The sequence below is a fragment of the Lithobates pipiens genome, unplaced genomic scaffold (genome assembly GCF_037356315.1).
Source record: "Lithobates pipiens isolate NorthernLeopardFrog02 unplaced genomic scaffold, aLitPip1_a1.2 Scaffold_28, whole genome shotgun sequence".
NCBI classification, from domain to species: Eukaryota; Metazoa; Chordata; class Amphibia; order Anura; family Ranidae; genus Lithobates; species Lithobates pipiens.
The window spans coordinates 114,421,896-114,444,859 of NW_027507789.1; the positions used below are offsets into that span (position 1 = coordinate 114,421,896).

The window sequence follows — 22,964 nt, forward strand, 5'->3', positions numbered from 1 at the left end:
TTGGAAAAAGCAGGCCCCGCCGTCAATATTGTTGTGGAAAACGCATGTCAATAAAGTATTTCCACATTATAAGGAAACATACCATAATAGAGGATGCCCCAAAAAATACACGAGAGTGTGGGCCAGGTGGCTGGCTGAGGCCTCCACAGCGTCCGCAGACTGAACATGTACATAATGCCACTCTACGGGTGGATGTGATTTTGTTGCAGTAGGTGATTAATATTGATTTATTTCTTTATTTACTTTTTATATATAGTAGCCTCTGATATGGGTTTAGTTCATTTTTTTTTTCTTTTTTATAGTCCCTTGGGGCCCGACTGAAGAATTTGTCCTTAGTTATCTCAATTGAGTGGGAGCCAACCCAGCACTAAGTTAGTTGTTTGTTTGTTCTTGTGGACGTGCTACAGTTGTAGATTAATAATGTTAGAAGCAACTCACTGACCCCTGCGTGGGTCTAGTCCTAATGCTGTGGCATGTCTACTGTTACCTGTTGACTGTCTGTTTGTCTGTCTTAAACTCAATAATAAAAAAAAAAAATAATAATAATCAAAACAATGAATCACAGACAGCCAACACGGAAGACTTTAAGAAAAGGCGGCAAGTCTTGTTTGATAGGAATTGAACATGGCAGTCTCCGGCGTTGGAGGGGAGGGTCACTAGGAAAGGCAGTGCTGTCAATCAAGAAAGCAGCGGGCAGGCGTAAGTATGACTAGGTGCTGAATGGCATATTTCAGGATTGGGAATTAGCAGTGACAATGCTGAGAGCCATGCCTCTTACAGCATTTTTCATCCCATTGTAGTAAAAGCAGGCAGGGCCTACTTGGGAGTGGCAACTCTGCTTTTACTTCAGCAGCACCGTTTCCACACCATCACAGGAAAATGGATTAGATGGACATCAGTAGCAGGCTCTGTATTTTTTGTGGGACTGTTATATTAACAATATAACACAACATTTTAGCTCCATGCAACAGATGGGGTAACATAGCTCATTTAGGCCTCGTTCACATGGATGTATCTCTGTGTTCCCCCATGCGAAGGACCATCTTGGCCCGCATGGGATGCACAGGTGTTTAGGGACACGGCAGCTACATGGACACACCCGTTGGTCTCAATTTGACAGCAGTGCAGGTGCATGTCCCACACACAGTGTGAACAAGGCCAAATAATTGATGACATGTTCTGGAACAGAATAATCCAGGGATTGAATAAGAGGGAGACCAAGATTGTTGTTCTAAATATCTGTAGTACTTTTGCCAATACACTTTCATTCTTGGACCTCCAAATAAGAAAAAAAATGTCCTTACCTCTCTGAATCCCCTCCAACAAAGTGGGGTTGTGTTCATGTTCCATTTGTATCTCCAGGTCCCGTTGAGGACCTTGAAAGTCCCCTTGGCTCCTACCCTATTGTTGTCACTGTAATTGGAATGTGGTGTATGGGTGGTATTTTCTTTCCAGTCTCCACCATTATACCTAAGGAAAAAAAAAAAGGTTGGGTTATACACACACTTTAAATGAGAGTTCCTAAGATAGCTCTGTATTGGCCATGACTTAGCCATACCTAAAAAGCCCTATGTGCAGACATCATCACAAAACTCTCAACAGATATAGAAAATCTATTGATAATTGAGACCACTAGAATCTGCTCTAACTCCAAAAAAAAAAAATCCCATCTGTATGATCTATGTACATTGCAAGGATTATAACAATCTTTGTTGCAGATTCCTACCTTTTGTTATTCTGAAGAAATCCATGTGTGTTTGTCTGTGTCACTGTGGGTCTAATGGGAGTGGTTTCATAATTATCTATCAGCTGTGGCAGCTGCAGGGCACTAATGAGGGAATCTGCCGGGCCTGCATCCATTTAGACGTGTCCCTTTTGCAAATATCACCAAAAATGACAATTTTGTTGCAGGGGATGTCTGAAATCTGATTTGTATCTTAGGCAGACTTCTGGGGAAACTGGTGAGTCAATCACACAAGCCGGAATTGTTTCTGAGGAGTGGTCAGTACACATTCTGTGTACAGAACAACTCCATGTAGCTCTATTGCATTGCATTTATAGAAAATTACAGTTTAAAAAGGAAAGGTAATTTTTAATACATTCAATTATAATATGTCTTGTATGGCAATTGTACACGCTATATTATTTTTTCTTTTATTTGCTATTTTTTTCCCCACAAAAGTGGAGTTACCCTTTAAAAATTAAGGCACAGCTAGGCACATTTACCAGTTTAGATTCATCTGTTCACCAGTCATTCACCCTCCACATTCTAAACGTATAAACATCCCTGTTGACAGGTGCTGAGGGTAGTGCTGGAAAATGCAAATGAAGATTTTTTTTCTTCTTGAACTGTGGTAAATAAATGTGAGTAAGCATGAGTATATATCAAGTCACGATTTGCTGTTGAAACAGAACGGGTGCGGTGACTTGTAACTTTTACTATATTTTAAATATGATAAATGTAGATCTGGGTTTCATAGTGAAGTTCTTACTGAAATCCAAATGTTTAATATTTGGAACTACCTCATTTGAATTTGTGGGCATCACATTTACTTGGTAAATTATGGACATCAGACAGCAAATGAGGTGCAAACTGATTAGCCACTGCTTCCTAAATATGTATTTTAGCCTCAGATTTACCACGGGAAAGCCCAGTTGAGTCTTTGTAAAAACTATGCATATGCATTCACTACTGAGGAAAAAGCTTACCGCAGGCAAGTCTTCTCGTTTACAGACATTTGGGGAGAAGAGACTGCACCTTCTTGGGTATGTTAGCCTGACCTGGAGGGCAGTAAAGGGACAGTTAATAGTAACATTTGCCCACATAAGGCTTGCTTACTAGTGAAAGCTTATGCGTATTTCTGACAAAGATTCAGTTGGTTGACAGAAATTGGAAGGTAAATGTAGGTAAACACTGGTGGTATAAGCTGAATTTATGTATGGAAAAATATGACTACACTGTACATACTGAATTTATATTGACTAGGTTTATTTGTTTGAGTTATAAGATGTGAAGCTATTCAATATTCGTTCAGTGTTAGAGAAAAAGATTTTCTTAGCCTTAGCTGACTTCCTATCAAGCAAGTTCTTGAAGAATGCTGTAGAACATCAGTTGTCAAACATTTTCACCTTACAGTTTTGTTACACATGAGAACCAGGCCTCATCTACAACTTGAAAAGACCTCAGGCCTTACTAGTGTGAAAAGTGGGCCTCCTTGGTTTGAGTACTGCTGCTCTATACAAGTCTCTGGTAAGTCTTCTTAGGATGGCCATACATTATACAATTTTCCTTCAGATTTAATAAAACCATATAATATGAGGTCAAACCTAAACACTTTCAATTTGTATGCAACCAGGCAGTACATAGTTGAAGGTAAATCTAAAGGAAATTAAAGAAGAAAATTGTATAATGTATGGCCAGCTTTAGCCTACAATGACTGCTAAAAAATAGTACAAAGAGGTACTTCATAATATTCACCAGGCCTGTAAAGTGCTGTCTGACAAACTTGGAACGCAGAGAGAGAACACATTTAGACTAAACACAGGAACTGCAAGTCCCAGCAACCTGATGCAACACACAGTAGGTTTACAACAGCAAAACCCGTCATGGTTGAAATTGAGCAACAGGGATAAACAGTGAAAACAGAATTGCAAGTCTTGAGAGATACAGTCACTGTAGCAGCCAAGCAGTTATCCCAAAGATCCTGTTCAGGGCAAAGCCGGAGGATTGAAAGGAAGAAAAGTGGCTGCTGTAAGCCCTCTCTTCACATGATTTTTAACCACGTCAGTCCCGTGAAAACAAAGGCACAGGGAGGATTAGGAAAGTAAACGTGTCGCTTTGCCTTGCATTAGCAATACATAGGTTCACCTTAAGTACTCAACAAATAAAATGTTATTATGAAAATTGTACAGTAATAACTAGTACACCCATACAATTGCATTTATATGCTTTTTTATTAAGTATTTATAAAGTGTATCTATTTCATATGAAAGTAGATGCCTATTGCTGGCTTAGCTTAGAAACCAGCAATCCTTATTTTAGAAACATTCCTTTAAAGAAGTAATAATACAGCATTGCTATTTTTTTTTCTCTTTGCAACTTCCCAGCTCTCTACAACCTAGCCTAGTGCTGGTTGCTAGAGATATTGGGGTAGATTTACTTAAGGCAAATAAGCTGTTTCCTTTGCAAAAGAATTTCCCTTAGCATAGTAAATACGGTTGGATACCCAATCACAGGCAAGGAAAAAAAATCTATATTTTTGCTTGCACATGACTGAGCAGAGCTTCAGCTCAATCACTAAGTGATAATTCCCTCGCAAAGTGAAGAGTCTGTTTAGTAAACAACCCCATTGGTACCAAACAACCAGCTTCTGTCTTCAATGTGATGTCCAACTGCAGATACATACTAGGAGAATGGGAAAATAATCTTATCTCTTCTTAATAAAGAGCTATAATACAGTTGCTGGGCAAATTTGGATATATTAAATGGAAGATGCCCCATGTTGTAAGTAGAGAGTATCATGGAGGATATAGAACAGTTGGAAGCATTGATGGACGAAGAATGGTCAGAATTTAGTGACACATATAAAACCTCTGTTATTGCCTCCCGGGACCGCATCATACAGATTAAGATTTTCCACCAGACACACCTCACCCCGGCCAGGTTGCACAAGATGGGTCTCCTGCCCTCGGCTGCCTGCTTCCGTGGCCGAGGCCGACTTCCTACATTGCTTCTGGGCATGGCCGAGGGTCCGGGATTTCTGGAAGGAAGTAGGTGCCTTTACCTCATCAGCATTGGATCTCCCAAATGTACTTCACCCCAAGAACTGCCTATTAGGCATTTTTGGTGATTTACCCATATTGTCCCAGGCCAAGAGACTGCTCTGCATACTCTATTTTTATGCAAAAAAATATATTCTAATGTCCTGGAAGGGTGCGCAGACCCCCCTGAAATACCTCTGGCTAAAACGTATTAATGACTCTATCCCACTTTATAAACTTACTTTTGAAATCAGGAAAAGGAACAAAACCTTTCACAAAATTTGGGGTAGATGGCTGGCTAGCCCACTAACCCTATCCCAGCACTGATTGTACCACCCTTGATTGTCCACTGATGGGCTGTGCCCCAGAGATCTGTAATATCTGGTCACGTGTTCTTACCCTGACCTGGTAGCATACTTGCACTTTATACCACTATGCCTATTTTGTAACTTTTGCATTGATGTCTATGTCATTTTCTATGATTGAGCATACTGCCTAATGTTGTATACCTCTGTATGACCAGGCCATCTGGTACTATCGCTGTTTGTCTAAAACCTAATAAAAACCTTAAAAAAAAAAAGTTGGAAGGGAAGAATGTGACAATCCTGTGACATCCTTTCAAGGAAAAAAGGCATACTGATCCAGCATTCTGTCACTTGAATACTGGTTAGGAACATTTGAGGCAAAATAATAATAATAATCAGGGCATTTTAAAATATATGTGTGTTTGTATTTTTGTCATGTGTTTTGTATTTTCCTCTATAGATATCTGGCGTCCGGACGATTGTTTATATGTTTGAATTGTTTTTTTTTTGTCCTGTTCATGTGTCTTAACTATCACCTCCCATTGTGGAGTTTATTGAATTTTTATGTAATCAATAAATTTTATATTTTTTCTGCTTATCCCTACATTGTTTGCTGCATCACTATTTATTTGGTCCTCTGGTTCTCCACTGGCTTGGTAGGGACAAAACCCCTTCTTTTTTATATACAGTATATCCTCTAGCTGAATCCTTGTATTTTTATAGGTTGATCCAGATGAGAAGCACCCATGCTATGTTCCATTCAACTATAAATCCAAGACATAAGATAGACTGTGGCCAAAATCCGCAGTCCTGCAAGCCTTCATAAGGCTGCCCTTAAGACTTCAGACCCCTAAGGGACTCTTGCGCTGTTAATCTTTTTCATTTGTCGTTTGATTTTGCTGTCTCTGATTTTTTTCTCTCTTTCTATAAATATAGATTTAATTTAGTCTTCCGTTCTATAAACATTTCCCAGATTTCCCCTCTGGGGGATTTTGAATTAATTTGCGCGAAGCCACGCTTGAGAGGCCTGCTGCAGTTTCTATGCCTGTAGTTAGAAGCAGTTTGGGGACGCTGATAAGGATTTCAATAAGACCATTTTGCCAGAAAGAGGTCACTTTATCTCTGTCAGACTGCTGCAGCCTGTATTTTTATGATGGGAAAGAACCAATTTCCTCTACATCTCAATATCTAATCTTTATGTCATGTTACACAAAATATTTAAACAAAAGAGAGGTATCCAGACAAGAAGGGATGCTGAATGGTGTCAGAGGGGAGGAATAATGACAGCCGTAGGATAATATTACTCATACAGGCAGTCAGTAAAAAGAAATGAAGCAAGTGATTGTCTGTGGGTCCGTATGTTAATGTTTGGAAGCCTAAATTATCCATGCTTGTTACCAAGCGTTACCCAGAATAGGATAGATTGGTGATGGGAATGGAAAAATATGTTGACAATTTAAACACTAGCCCTTTCCATGTAACTGTTGTCAGTTAAAGTAGAGATCATTGTATGTGTAAGACTACCGGATATTTGTAGGATTATCTACTTGTTTTTGATGTGGGTTGTCCATTCTTAGTTTCCCCGCTGTAGCTCATATATTACCATTTCCCTAAATGTTCGTGGAAATCTGGCATTTTGGAACATGGTTCTTCCTTTGTTATGAACTCCAGTAACAAGATGTCTCTGAAAAATAGTAGGTGATTTGAACTATTGCTGTACACCTGGACCTTTTCTATAACTTTTAGCCTAGATTCACATGGTACGATTTGGCATGCGATTTGACACGTCAAACTGCATGCCAAATTGGCAGCTATTGCCGGAAATGACACCTTCTGAATTGGTGCTGTGCCGACTTTGTGGTGCCACACCGATTCCCAAAAGTTCCTGTACTACTTTTGGCAACTTGAGGAGGCGATTTGTATAGACATCTGTGCAGGAACTTGCACAGATATCTGTCAAATCGCCCCCGAAGTCGGACTGCATTGCCGGGTTGAAATCATGCGAGTTCAGCTGAACTCGCACGTATTTGAACCCACAGCAATGTGAACCTAGGCTTGGGATGACTTAAAGCAGAACTAAACCCTTCTATCTTTTACAACCAAGGAAGCTGCCACCCTAGCTTTTGTCTGATCTGCAGTTGCAATGAGGTTACATATGTGATCAGTTACGACACCAGCCATTTGATGGGTTATCAGTTCGGTTGAATGCGCAAGCAACTTTGAAGGTTAACATTCACAACATGCCTTGACTGTAACTGTTTTTGGAAATGGTTAAATCAATGGGTTTTATTCCATGTTAAAAATATGTGCATTTGTTCACCTGTCTAAAAAATTCTTGTGAAAAACTTCAGGGCCTAAAAGGAAAAAGCAGGAAAAGGAGCAATAGAAAGATGCAAAGTGCAGTAATCAGTAACAAGCAGATTGTTTTTTAAAACAGTTAGACCAATTAGCAAATATATATATATATACCGGTATATATTATTTTTTTTGCATCATTATGGTTCTTTGCGATTACTGAATGAGCTTGATTGCAAGTTTATTAAATTATTTAATTCACTACTTCATTTACCTCTATGCAGATATGGTAGTTCCTCCTCTGAGACTAAGATGTGGTTTTGAAATTCTGTATTAATTCATGAATATAATGAATTATTAAATGTGATTTAATATCTATTGTACATATAAATCTTTAGAGCATGTAAATTGTGTGATGTGCAATGTGCAGGAACCCAAAACCCAATTCCAGTTTCGTCTTTCTCTAGTCTGGCTACAATAAGCTGATGTCTGGTTGATTGATGTCATTTATTGTACTTTGCATATACTGTACACTTTGCTGTTTGGACTGTCCTATCAAATTAGTCTATATATGTATGTTAGATATTGGATTAATAATAGGGTTTTTTAAAGCTTTTAGATTCTACAGACATCTATTTGTCATACAAAGGTATACAGTTTACTGTTCAGTACTTTTTTTATTTTAACTGAAAAAATGTGCACATATGCGCTCATATTTCTTTATAATTTAATGGAAAATTTAACATATAACATGACCTTTATGAAAAACTAGATAGTGTTAATTTAACCTGAAATAGAAAAAAATCATTCTTATTGGTTAAGCAATGTTTCTTGTGGAATCAATTGAGGCACTTTTATTTGTATGCAGGAAACATGTCTGATATAGCAACTGCAGTCTGTAACTAAAGTAATCAGTATAGCTAATGACTTCTTGACAATATCTGATTATTTGCATAGCATAGAGCAGTATAAAGCAGTATAATCAATTACTGTTATTCCATACCACAGTACCAAACAAATCGAGACCCAGACCTGCTTAGTTAAAGTACTAAGAGGAGATGTTTTTTTTTTCTGTCTGAAAGTGACCTATGCTTCTTCTGTTGCAGGTGCTCCTACTCATGGTGGACAATTGCTGGCTTCTCTAGGGATTCCCAACAGACCAATACAGACACACTTGGACATTAAGCATCTTCTTACATTCAGGATCAATGGAGTCTCTCCGCTTAGCCTCTTCCCTAACTTTAATGCAGTAAGTCAATCCCGAATCTATCTGTATATTATATAGCTCTGTATCCTTTTTGATGTCTAAACATCCGTTAGCATGTTATTTACTTTGGCCAGTCAAAAAATCCAAGATGTTTTTGCTGCTTAGCATTCATTTGACTTATAGTGAAGGCACTGTCTATAGGGGAGAGAAGCAAGCCTTTCTCCTGCTTCACAGTCCAGAATAAACTAAAACCTAGTATTCAGGAAATATAACTGAACAAAGAAAGTGACCTATTAAACTTCTGTGGAATCATCTAAAAAGGCAAGGTCAAACCTCCAACTACAAACAAGTGGCCACTGTCCCCACCTATAACTGGTCTATTGCAGGAAGGAGCACTGGACTCAACTCCTGTTCTTAACCCATATTTTTAGACTGGTCAATTCTGTTGGTCGCTGGCTGGTTGGTAAGTATGAGCTTGGAAATCTCTTTGTATTTGTTTGACATATGTCGCTCTTCTGGTGCTCCTTGCTGCAATAGACCAGTTATAGGTGAGGGGGCAGTGGCCACTTTGATTATATTGGTCAGGCAATGCACCGACATCTTTGCTGCCATAGTGCTATGTGCTGGGTTTTCAGTGTGCCCCTTTTCCCTTAAAGGAGGGCTACAGAAAGAAGGGTGCCTTGACGAGGCTTGTAGCTTACACATGTATTTGCAAATGTGTGCAGACTAAACCCCTATTCTTAACGCATATTGTTAGACAGGTCAATTCGATTGCTCCCTGGCTTATTGGTAAGTTTGAGCTTGGAAACCTCTTTAAATTTGTTTGACAAGGTCAGACCTCCAGCTGTGATTTTGTTGGCTTGTATGTTCGATTGATGTAGAGCAGCTGTCATCAAATGGCAGCCTGCAGTTCGAACATGGGCCGAGCAATGCTTCTGTTTGGACCATCAGGCCGCCAGTGTAAAGTGCTTCCACTCTGCCGCCATTGGCTGCAATGACATTGCATGTGCGTCCTTCCCCTGCTTCTGCCTATCTCATGGCTCCTGGCCAGGCCCGTGAGGTAAGGCATTATGTCATGTGTGTGCGCACCCCCTGCTGTTCGCTATCACAGCTCCCGGCTCACTCCTTGCTGGTGCACTGCCTCCTTTAGCAAGACTCCCAGCAAGACTCCCAGCGCAGCTCTCGCCCCTGCTAGCTACCTATGCTGACTTCTGATCCCTGCCTGCCATCAAGGTATGTGGGATGTAATATTTACAGGGGCACACGGATGGGCATATTTTCTCTTAAGAGGCACGCTGATGGGCACATTGTATGTTAAGGCTCACTCTGATGGGCACATTGTATGTGAAGGCTCACTGTGATGGGCACAACAAAATGTGCCCTTTAGAGTGAACCATAGCATAAAATAAGGGGGATGCTGATGGGCACATTTTATGTTAAGAGGGCGCTCTGATGGGCACATATTATGCTAGTGGGGGCACTCTGACAGGAATACCTGATGTATGGTGGCACTGTGATGGGTCCACCTGGTGTAAAGAGGCACCTCTACTTGTAATTTTGGAAGCCTTCCTGACATGGTAACAATTGCAAAAGCCCAACTGGGAGACAAGAACACTGCATTGTCACCATAAACAGGAAGTGCCTGAACAAGGACCATAATAACACAGTGATCAGGTATTATTATGATGAAAGATGCCAATAAAAAAAAATGAAAATGACGTTTGAAATTGTAATAACGTGAGTGTAAACCTTTTGGGTTTTCTCAATAAAATAGCAAACATGCTATGGTAATGGTTTTGCACAGAGCAGCCCAGATCCTCCTCTTCTTGGGTCCCCCCACCAGTCCTCCTGGCCCCTCCCCCTCTGCCAAGTGTCCACCATAGGAAGCACCTTCCAATGGGGTCACTTGTGAAGGGCACAACTCTACTCAGACAACTCAGACAGGCATCCTGGCTTATCCCCACCCACTGATCTCTGCCCAGAGGTTTTGACTGACAGCAGCAGAAGCCAATGGGGAGAGTAGCTGCTGGACCAGGATCAGGCTCAGGTGAGTATTTAGGAGGGGAGCTGTACTTAAAGCCTTTTACCTTTACAGACACTTTTTAAGCTTATACAAGATTTATTTGATATACACGTACTTTAATAATATCCTGTCTACAAATGTGTGCAATAAATTGAAGAGTGATGCTTCAGCCTTTATTTTTAACTTTATTTGCACTGCTTTAGAACACAGCTGACGCTCAAAACGTAGAGTAATAAGTTGATTAATAAACATCCCTGTAGTACAAAATGGTTATGTTCTCTATCACTTGCATACAAGCACAAGAGTCTAGCTCTTATTGAATACTGTTAAGTCTATAAGGACCTCCTTTTTATATAGATGACGATGTTGGCAATTACAATCAGTCAGAATGAAAATATCTAAAAGTTGGGTAATAAACTAAAGTTGAGTCCGGGTTACCATTGGCTAAACTCTTATTATTTCAGCTTCTATATAATGTGTGCCTCATGGTAGAGACAAATTATTGCACCAGAGATGGGAGTGTTAATCTTTGTTATGAAAGTCACAAACGTGCGTATATCTTTAACCCCTTTGGACAGAAATCATTTCTGAAGATAGACTCTTCCATTAAGCTTTAAAAACATAGACAGAGAATCGAGTCTTTGTTGGATGACTTTTCCAAATCTGTAATGCCAGCATTGTCCTTGCTTCTGGCCTGAGGCTTAGCAAGATTATCTTATCTCCTCTGTGACTGTCAGGGAAGAGGTTGCACTTTAAGGCCGATCGTTTTTCTTTGCAAAACTATTTAGCCAAAGAGACAGGTGCATCTGTCTTCAAGGCACTAAGCTGGGGGGGGGGGCAAGAGGTGTTATCAGGGCCCCAAACTCCGTTCAGAGGAGTGAGCTGCATAAAAATGTGTGATGATTAATGTGCTGTCTGGAATTTCAAGTTCTGCTCAACTGCAAAGCCTGGCTTATGACAGACGGAGCTGTGTGCAGAAAGTACCAATAAGGGCTCGCTCGAACAGGAGAAGAGGACCAAACGGCCCAGAAGACACAGGTGTTTGCATACAGCTGCAGCCAGCAGCCCATGTATATCAATGACAGGCTGACAGATGATGATTTTTCAAACTGTTGGGGGACAGCTGCAGTTCGGATCCATGCTGCAGCCACCTAGGTAAGTATGAGTTTTTTATTTTGTTGTTTTCCATCCTTCTCTTTTAATATAAAAAAAAAACAGCCACAGTTTTTGTTTTATCCAGTTGCATTTACTCAGTGCAACTTATAACATCCAAGTGAAAGATCTAACACCAACATCACCAATGTCAGAAAAAAATTAAAGAGTTGGAAAAAGGATCACCCCCCCCCCCCCCCTAAAAAAAACTCAATCGGGTGTAGCTAATTATCTTCCCAATGGCACACAAAGCCATTTGACTTTCCACTGTGATCTGCTGTGTTTATTTTGATTAGCTCAGCATAAAAATAGCTTTCCTGGAGCATTCCCTTGTAGTGCAACTGAAGTAAACAATCAACTATGGGTGGCAAAGCACTGTCGAAAGATCTCCGGGATAAAGTTGTGGACAGACACAAGTCGGCAGATCTTACCTGGATGAAAGAGCCAGGAGAAAACTGGTCAGAGAGGCTACTAAGAGGCCTACAGCAACTCTGAAGCATTTGTAGGAGTTTATCACAAAGAGAGGTCATTGTACGCATGTGACAACAATATCACAAATTCTCCACAAATGTGGCTTGTATGGGAGGGCTGCAAGGAAAAAGCCACTCCTCAAGAAAGGCCACATGCAGTCACGACTGAGCTTTATCAAATGGCACCTTTACGATTCTAAGGCCACTTGGAAAAAGGTGTTATGGTCAGATGAGACTAAAATTTTATTATTTGGCCTCAACACCAAATGCTGTCTGGCCGAAATCCAACACAGCTTACCATCCAAATAACACCATTCCCAAATCAAAGCATGAAGGTGGTAATATCTTGTTATGGGGGTGTTTCTCTGCAGCAGGGACTTGAGCACCTGTCAGGATAGAAGGAAAAATAGATGGGGCAAAATACCATCAAATTCTTGAGGAAAATCTGCTGTCCTCTGACAGAAAGTTGTCAATGGGAAGAAGGTGTATCTTCCAAAATAACAATTACCCAAAGCATACAGCAAACATGACCACAAAGTGGTTGAAGGAGAAAAAGGTGAATTTTCTTGAATGGCTTAGTCAGAGCCCAGAGTTAAACCCCATTGAATATCTGTGGAATGACTTGAAGACTGCAGTCCACAAACAGTCACCATCTAAACCAAATACGTTTATCCTGATCTCATCAGACCACAGGACATGATTCCAGTAATGCTTGTCTTCAGCAAACTGTTTGCAGGCTTTCTTGTGCATCATCTTTAGAAGAGGCTTCCTTCTGAGACGACAGCAATGTAGACCAATTTGATGCACCGTGCCGCGTATGGTCTGAGCACTGACAGGCTGATCCCCCCCACCCCTTCAACCTCTGCAGCAATGCTGGCAGCACTCAAACATCTATTTCCCAAAGACAACTTCTTTGGTCGACCACGGCGAGGCCTGTTCTGAGTGGAGCCTGTCCTGTTAAACCGCTCTATGGTCTTGGCCACCATGCTGCAGCTCAGTTTCAGGGTCTTGACAATCTTCTTATAACCTAGGCCATCTTTATGTAGAGCAACAATCTTTTTTTCAGATCCTTAGATAGTTCTTTGCCATGAAGTGCCATGTTGAACTTCCAGTGACAAGTATGAGAGAGTGAGAGCAACAACACCACATTTAACACACTTGCTCCCCATTCACACTTGAGACCTTGTAACACTAATGGCGCATACACACGACTGGACTTTCCGGCAGACCAAGTCCGACGGTCTTCCCGATGGACTTTCGGCTGAGTTTTGACAGACTTTCCGAACTAACGGACTTGGCCACACACGAACAGACTAAGTCCGTTCGAAAGTCCATTCATTTTGAACGTGATGACGTAAACGGGACTAAACAAGTAAGTTCAATAGCCAGTAGCCAATAGCTTCCCTTGCATCGTATTTGGTCCATCGGACCAGCACACAGACGAACAGTTTTCCAGATTTTAGTATGTCGGAATTGAGTCTTTCAGATAGATTTGAAACATGTTCTATTTCTAGGTCCGTCAGATTTATTTTTCGAAAAACGATCGGAGTAGTCCACACACGATCGGATTGTCTGATGGACTAATCCCTTCGGACCTAGTCTGCCCGGAAAGTCCAGTCGTGTGTAGGCGGCATAAGGGGTGACATGACACCGGGGAGGGAAAATAGCTAATTGGGCCTAATTTGGGGACATTTTCACTTAGGGGTGTACTCACATTTGTTGCCAGCAGTTTAGACATTAATGGCTGTGTGTTGAGTTATTTTGAGGGGACAGCAAACTTACACTGTTATACAAGCTGTACACTACATTGTAGACAAGTCTAATTTCTTCAGTTTTGTCAAATGAAAAAATATAATAAAATATTTACAAAAATGTGAGGGGTGTACTCACTTTTGTGAGATACTGTATATGTTTTTATGATGCTTTTTATTGATGTATTCTACAATAAAATTATATTTTAAATTCATTTTTCGTTCTGTGCTCACCTCATATTTTCAAAAGTCCTAGTTGCTGTATGGGAGGGAACTTTTCCTCTCGTTCCTTTGGTTGCATTGCATACCCTGTTTCCCCGAAAATATGATTGTCAGTGATGGCTGCAATATAAGCCCTACCCCCCAAATAAGCCTTACCCTGTTTCCCCGAAAATAAGCCCTACACTGAAAATAAGACCTACACAGACTTTAACTAGAGTTTATTTGGGGGGTAGGGCTTATATTGCAGCCATCACCGACAATCACACTAGGTCTTATTTTTGGGGAAACAGGGTATATATCAGGATGTGGATATGGTTTGTGTCCCTGGAACTGGTCAAACCCTAATTAAGAGACAAAGGGTTGTAATTAAAGCAAAAGGGGTTCAACAAAATACAAGGGGGTGATCTTTTTTCCAACTCAATGGTTCTTTTTTAGATTTTTTTTTTTTTTTCTGACATGTTGGTGGTATATCTTTCACTTGGATGTTATAAGTTTCACTTGTATATACAGCTGGATAAAACAAAAACTGTGTGTCTTCATTTCAGGCTACAAAGCAACAAAATGTGATCATTTTAAAGAGAGCGGATTCTTTTCTATACCCACTGTATTTGTAGGGGAAAATGTGAAATTATAATTTTTTTCCACAGGAGCCTGCAAAGCATTACACCTGGAATTAATGGATCACTGGTGCAATGACAGGCTCCTGCAGACTCTTCCTCCAGCTCGTTGCCCAAACATCTGTACGGGCTTTCATTTAATTTAAAAAACTGGAAGAGGTGTCAATGGACTACAGTAGCGCTGATCAGAACACTTGTAGTCCATTGATAACTAAAAGTCCATCTGCCGCAGTGTCAGACAAGACTTGTAGTTTATTCGTTCACAGATCTCTATGAATCAACTACACAGCTGTGTGGGTGGAGCCATGAACAGCCGCCCTGATTTTAAATTTGATAGTGGCTGAGAATAACCCCCACATGCTGTCATGGGGTAGGAGGAGGGTGCTTAGGAAAATGTTACATGTGACACCCTAAATATGTAATGTGTTCCTAAAGGTGAACTTGGAGTTTTTTTTTTTACTATAGGCAAATAAAGGGGTTGATTTACTAAAGGCAAATAGTTTGTGCACTACAATAGTGAAGTGCAGTTGCTCTAGTGCACAGTATAATTGCCTTTAGTTAATCAACCTCCGTGTGTGTGTGTGTGTGTGTGTGTGTGTGTGTGTGTGTGTGTGTGTGTGTGTGTGTGTGTATATATATAAATTAAAGTCTGCTTATCTTCAGCACAAATAACACGAAAAGAAAAGCACCTACAGTTCTGTAGACAGGTCTTCACCAAAAAGCTTCTTTAGAGTCCTTGCAGAGATCTTTTTGCAGCCTCCAAAACAGCAAAACAGCAAATACAACAACACAGCCAGACAGCTCCTCAGACAGGTGTTCATCTCCTTCTCCTCCTCACCACCACCTCTCTACTACTTCCTGTCTTATAGACTGTCTGTCTTCCTGGAGGCAGTTAACCCCCTGTGGGCCGAATCCCTGTGGTCAGGGAGGGAGGCTCTTTCCCACCCAAATGTCACTTCAGAGCCTCCCACATTCCGGGTTGCCGAATCCCTGTGGTCAGGGAGGGAGGCTCTTTCCCACCCAAATGTCACTTCAGAGCCTCCCAAATTCCGGGTCCCAACTATCTCTCTTAAAATATAGAGAGGACCGCGAGTCAGTCTTCTCCTGAAACTATCCCCGGAATTTGTCACCCATTTTTGGGTGACCCCCTGAGGCCTACCATGATTCCCTTAAAGGGACCACATCCCGAATATAGGCGCCACATACCACCCGTCCAGGACCCAACCTTGGCGTCCTGTACAATATATATATATATATATATATATATAATGGGGGATTTTAACTATCCAGACATAGACTGGGCGGAGGGAACTGCGCATTCATCTAGGGCTCGCCAGTTCCTAAATGTCTTGCAGGACAATTGTATGGGTCAGATGGCAGATGCACCAACTAGAAATAAAGCGTTACTGGATCTACTCAGTACCAACAATACAGACCTGATCACAGATGTGGAAATACAGAGCAATTTAGTTAACAACGATCACAGGTCAATTGGCTTTAGTATAAATCACACAAATAGGAAACATAAGGGGAATACAAAGACACTTAATTTCAAAAGAGCCAACTTCCGTAAACTATGAGCCTTGCTAGAAGGCATAAATATGGATAAAATCTTAGGAACAAAGAACACGGAGGATAAATGGGTTTGCTTTAAGAGCATATTAAATAAGGGCATTAGCCAATGCATCCCATTGGGTAATAAATTGAAAAGAGTGAACAAAAGTCCAGGATGGCTTAACTCCAATGTAAAAATGCATATAAAAGCAAAGGAGAAGGCTTTAATAAAATACAGGGTTGAGGGATCATCATCAGCATTCAGAATTTATGAAGAATGCAACAAGAAATGTAAGGGTGCAATAAGGACGGCTAAGATAAAACATGAAAGACACATAGCAGAGGAGAGCAAAAAAAATCCCAAGAAATTCTTTAAGTATGTAAACAGTAAAAAAGGGAGGACAGATCATATTGGCCCCATAAAGAATGAGGAAGGACATCTGGTTGCAAAGGATGGGGAGATGACGAAGGTATTGAATTTATTCTTCTCCTCAGTCTTCACAAGGGAATCGGGGGGCTTCAGTAACCAAAACTGCAGTGTTTATCCTCGTGACACATCACAGGAAGCACAGGAACAGAGGACAAACAGAGGAAGTAAAATTAGACTTGGGAAACTTAACATTAATTAATAAATCACTGGAACCAGATGGCTTGCACCCGAGGATACTTAGAGAACTAGTAATTGCTAGACCATTGTTCCTAATTTTTACTGACAGTCTACTGACTGGAATGGTACTAGCTGATTGGAGAAAAGCCAATATAGCACCAATATTTAAAAAAAAAAGGCCCAAAATATATCCCTGGGAATTACAGACCAGTTAACCTAACATCAATAGTATGTAAACTCTTGGAGGGGATGATAAGGGACTAGAAACACGATTTTAGTAATGAAAACGGTTTCATTAGCAGTAATCAGCATGGATTCATGAAGAATCGTTCTTGCCAAACCAATCTATTAACCTTCTATGAGGAGGTGAGTTTCCATCTAGATAAAGAAAGGCCCGTGGATGTGGTGTATATGGATTTTGCAAAAGAATTTCACACAGTTTCCCATAAATGTTTACTATACAAAATAAGGTCCATTGGCATGGACCATAGGGTGAGTACATGGATTGAAAACTGGCTACAAGGGTGAGTTCAGAGGGTGGTGATAAATGGGGACTACTTGGAATGGTCAGGGGTGGGTAGTGGGGTCCCCCAGGGTTCTGTGCTGGGACCAATCCTATTTAATTTGTTCATAAATGACCTGGAGGATGGGGTAAACAGTTCAATCTCTGTATTTGCAGACGATACTAAGCTAAGCAGGGCAATAACTTCTCCGCAGGATGTGGAAACCTTGCAAAAAGATCTGAACAAATTAATGTGGTGGGCAACTACATGGCAAATGAGGTTCAATGAAGGAAAATGTAAAATAATTAAGTAAGCTGCGCTAAATCATAAACCCACATCAAATTCAATGAAGTAAAAAACAGACAAAATTTCAATAATAATGTGCAAAATTAGGCCTGTTACCCCCAGTCCTAAAGAATAAGGGTCATAGGATAATTAATCACAGTGAACAATGAAAAAAGAAGAAAAAACTAAAAATATAAAACAAAATAGTGAACACCCAATGTGTAATTATATATACATTTAAATTCCAACAGAGTCCAATATAGATGAAATCGTCAAATCTTCTACTGTGTAGCAAGTGCTTGATCCACCACCATACAGCCAAAATTACTCCTTACCAGAATTTCATGACCCCCCACTACAGAGGGTCACCAACAGCATGTAACAATAGATATCTCCCACTTCAAAAGGGTCTCAGCTGTTCTCCTCCCTCCACCGATATCATGACCAGGTTGTCAAACAAGTATCTTTAGTTATCTCCCATATATTAGGTCATATGTGCCAATAGTGTAGTGGGGGGTCATGAAATTCTGGTGAGTAATTTTGGCTGTATGGTGGTGGATCAAGCACTTGCTACACAGTAGAAGATTTGACGATTTCATATATATTGGACTCTGTTGGAATTTAAATGTATATATAATTACACATTGGGTGTTCACTATTTTGTTTTATATTTTTTGTTTTTTCTTCTTTTTTCGTTGTTCACTGTGATCAATTATCCTATGACCCTTATTCTTTAGGACTGGGGGTAATATGCCTAATTTTGCACATTATTATTGAAATTTTGTCTGTTTTTTACTTCATTGAATTTTATGTGGGTTTATGATTTAGCGCAGCTTACTTAATTTTTCATGTGTTTTTTTTCTGTAATTATGTAATACAGTCAAGCCGCAGCTGATCAAAGTTCCATTGCGGACGATTAGTATAATATTTTTATCATAGCGCAGTTTTTCCTTTTTTCCAAATGTAAAATAATGCATTTGGGTGGCAAAAATATGAATGCTATACACTGGGGGGAGAACCTCTGGGGGAATCTAGGATATAAAAGGACTTGAGAGTCCTAGAAGAATCAGATGATAGGCTCAGCAATGGCATGCAATGCCAAGGGGCTGCTAACAAAGCAAACAGAATATTGGCATGCATTAAAAAGGGGATCAACTCCAGAGTAAAAAGATAATTCTACGGTCCAGCCGCACCTAGAGTATGCTGTCTAGTTCTGGGCACCGGTCCTCAGGAAGGATGTACTGGAAATGGAGCAAGTACAAAGTAGGGCAACAAAGCTAATAAAGGGTCTGGAGGATATTAGTTATGAGGAAAGGTTGCGAGCGCTTTACTTATTCTCTCTGGAGAAGAGACGCTTGAGAGGGGATACGATTTCAATATACAAATACCATACTGGTGACCCCACAATATGGATACAACTTTTTTGAAAAAGGGAGTTTAACAAGACTCATGGCCACTCATTAAAATGAGAATAAAAGAGGTTTAACCTTAAACTACATAGAGGGTTCTTTACTGTAAGAGCAGCAAGGATGTGGAATTCCCTGCCACAGGTGGTGGTCCCAGCGGGGAGCATCGATAGTTTCAAGAAACTATTAGATAAGCATCTGAATGACCGCAACATACAGGGATATACAATGTAATACTGACTAGGGATGAGCTCTCAGTTCGACTCGAACATTGGCTGTTCGATCGTTCGACGAAGATCGAACATTATGAGGTGTTCGTGCCAAATTCGAGCGACGCGTCATGCCCCATAATGCACTGCGCCATCGCAGTGCATTGCTGGCTGAGGATTAGCCAAGCATGCACTATGACCCACATGCTTTGGGCAATCACAGCGCTGTCAGCAAAGAAAGACATAATTGGCCAAAGGCAGGGTGCTAGGGGGTTAAGTCCACGCCCCACACTATATAATGGCACCTGCCCGTCGGCCTTGTGTAGTGTGTAGTTGACGGAGAGAGAGAGAGTGTCATTTACTTTACTTTAAGCAGGCAGTTTATTCAGTTAGCTGTAGTGTATTCAATATATATATATATATATATATATATATATATATATATATATATATATACACACACATCCCGGCTTTGTATGTGTGTGTATGTATATATATTTATATATATACACTGTATCCTGTGTAGCTAGATCTGACTGCAGGCCATTGCTGGTGTACGTATTCAACGTATTCTGTCCTGTCACCATTTGAAGAGGCCACGAGGATGGTGAGCAGTGACAGTGCATGCATCAGTGAAACTGTCCCTCTTGTCTTTCTGTTGGAGCACACGCTGCATGGAATAATGGACAGGGCACTTGAGGCAGAACAGAGGGAGGAAGAGGAGGACTTCCTTACCTCTCAAGGCCCCTTTTATCCAGACAGTATTCCTGCAGGCCCGCCTATCACACAGGAAGAGGAGGAGGAGGAGGATGATGAGGATTGTGTCAGCATGGAGGTGGAGCCTAGAACTTAGCATCAGCAGCAGACTTCAAGGGATTTTTGTCAGTCCCCATAAACCCATGGACGTGTACGTGGCTGGGAGGAAGTGGATGCGGATCATGTTATCCTTAGTTACCCAGAGGACTCTGGAACAAATGCCTCAGCAAACCTACGCTGCATGGCCTCCCTGATCCTGCAAAGCCTGTGAAAGGACCCTCAGATTTGTGGTATCAAGGAGAGGGATCAGTACTGGCTGGCAACCCTTCTTGATCCAGGTTGGGGGAGGTAAGGTAAGGTAAGGTTGCAGAACTTATCCAGCCTTCACAGAGGGAACAGAGGATGAAACATCTCTGGGAGGCCTTGCAAAAAGGTTTGTGCAATGCTTTTCCAGAGCCTGGGAAGTTACAATTTCCTGGTCCTCCTGAACAACGTGTTGCTGAGGCTTTGAGAAGGTGGCCGTCTGACCGATGCATTCAGACAATTTTTTAGTCTGCAGCCCCAAGGTCTCATCGGTTCCAGCGGCCATCGCCAGTGTTTGATTTACATGGTGCAGGAATACCTTGGGGCAAGATCAGATTTGGAGACCTTTCCAAATGTAAATCCACTGGGTTACTGGGTCTTGAGGATGAATCACTGGCCAGAGCTTGCACAGTATGCAATTGAGCTACTGGCCTGTCCTGCATTCAGCGTTCTATCTGAACACACTTTCAGTGCTGCTGGAGGCTTTGTAACCGATCACAGAGTGCGTCTCTCCACAGACTCGGTTGATCGGCTCACCTTCATAAAAATTAATCAGTCTTGGATCACCAGCTACCAAGTACCGGATGTAACCGATTAATTTTTTTATAAATGTGAGATCCCTTGAAGACTGCCTATGCTGAGTGACTATCCTGTTATGCTGAGTGACTGTCCTATTCCTCCTCAATGTTCATGTTGATAGCTTCTAGGAACATTTTTGGTTCTGGGCACCAACACCAGTGCCTAAAGCCCAATTTTTCTGCCCCTGTTTAACAAGGGCATGTAATTACAGTTTTTGCTGTAATATTTTGCAGCAGGGCTCGTTCTTGCGCTCAGCTAGAGTATCTGTGAGAGGTTGTAGTGTTGTGGCACCAGTACCTAAGGCCCAATTTTTCTGCCCCTGTTTGACAGGGGCGTGTAATTACAATTTTTGCTGTAATATTTTGGAGCAGGGCCCATTCCTGCGCTCACAAGAGTATCTGTGAGGCTTTACAGTGTTGTGTCACCAACACCACCGCCGCCTAAGGCCCAATTTTTCTGCCCCTTTTTAACAGGGGCGCATAATTAATATTTTTGCTCTAATATTTCACAGCAGGGCTTGTTCCTGCGCTCAACAACAGAATCTGTGAGGGGTTACAGTGTTGTAGCACCACCACCACTGCCTAAGACCCAATTTTTCTGCTCTGTTCAACCGGGCCGTGTCATTAAAATTTTTGATCTAATATTTCACAGCAAGGCCTGTTCCTGCGCCCACCAAGAGTAACTGTGAGGGCTTACAGTGTTGTCGCAACACCACCACACCACCATCAAAGGCCCAATTTTTCTGACCCTGTTCAACAGGGGCATGTAATTACAATTATTCATATAATATTTCACAGCAGACCCCGTTCCAGCACCCACCAAGAGTAACTGTGAGGGCTTACAGTGTTCTGGTACCACCAACATCTATAGTCCAAATTTCTCCAGAGTATATAGGGCAGGATTTTCTGACAACTTTATGCGACCATGTGTATGCAAGACAAGTTTCGGCCAAAATCCGTCGGAAAAAATCAGACGGATTTTGTGGTTGGAATGTCCGACCGTGTGTATGGGGCATAAGAGTTAATATGTGAAAAAGGTGTCTCCACTGATGCTTTATTACCCATCCTTGTTTTGCCTAAAAACCCCAAATTTTCAAAATCCAATTGTCATTGGGACAGAAAGTGAGGTGAAATCTTCTGAACAGGGGAGCAGACAGCAAAACAAATGTTACAGGGGTGATGATAACCCTTCCCTCTGTTATCCAAAAAGCTTAAAAATAGATTTTTTGGCTGGAGCTACACTTAAAAAATGTACCTGTTCCAAATTACAAACAGATTCAACTTAAAAAACCGACAGTCCCTATCTTGTTTGTAACCCGGGTACCTCCTGTATACTGCTGTTCAGAGTATATAGGGCCTGGGGGCCCCACGCCTTTTCTTTTTTAAATTTGGGTGTGGGTTCCCCTTAATATCCATACAAGACCCAAAGGGCCTGGTAATGGGCTGAGGGATTACCCATGTAGTTTTTCGCAATAATTTTCATCCATTTTGCTGGGACCCAACATTACATTACAGCCGCAAGCAGTTTTAAATGACTTTTATTCTTTTAGAAATGTCATTTTGTGCAGGGACTGTTCTAAACACGGGAAACGCGCGCCACTTTACAGGCATACTATAGACACCCCCAGGTACGATATTTAAAAGAATATTTCACTTTTATTTTTTTCACTTTAAGCATTAAGCGTTTTTAAAACTTTTTTTTTTGCATTGATACATGTCTCCTGGGCACGACCCGGGTCCCCAAACCCTTTTTAGGACAACAACTGGCATATTAGCCTTTAAAATTAGCATTTTTGATTTCTCACGTTCGAGTCCCATAGACTTTAACGATGTTTGAATGTTCGTGCAAACTTTCGTTCCGGTCGCATGCTCTGGATGCGAACCGAACCGGGGGGGTGTTCAGCTTCATCATCTGATATATAATCACACACATGGTTTGGACTTGATGGACTTTTGTCTT

The 22,964-nt window shown here is 41.1% G+C and overlaps 1 protein-coding gene across 2 annotated transcripts in view; it reads left to right on the forward strand.

Annotated features, from left to right (window-relative positions):
* Window positions 1–22,964, forward strand: part of ZNF385C (zinc finger protein 385C) — a 619,764-nt gene that overhangs the window by 484,266 nt on the left and 112,534 nt on the right. For both annotated transcript variants that reach the window (XM_077459559.1, XM_077459560.1), the window contains one exon: window positions 8,468–8,610. In XM_077459559.1, the coding sequence (XP_077315685.1) occupies window positions 8,468–8,610 (143 nt within the window). The remainder of the gene's footprint in view (window positions 1–8,467; window positions 8,611–22,964) is intronic.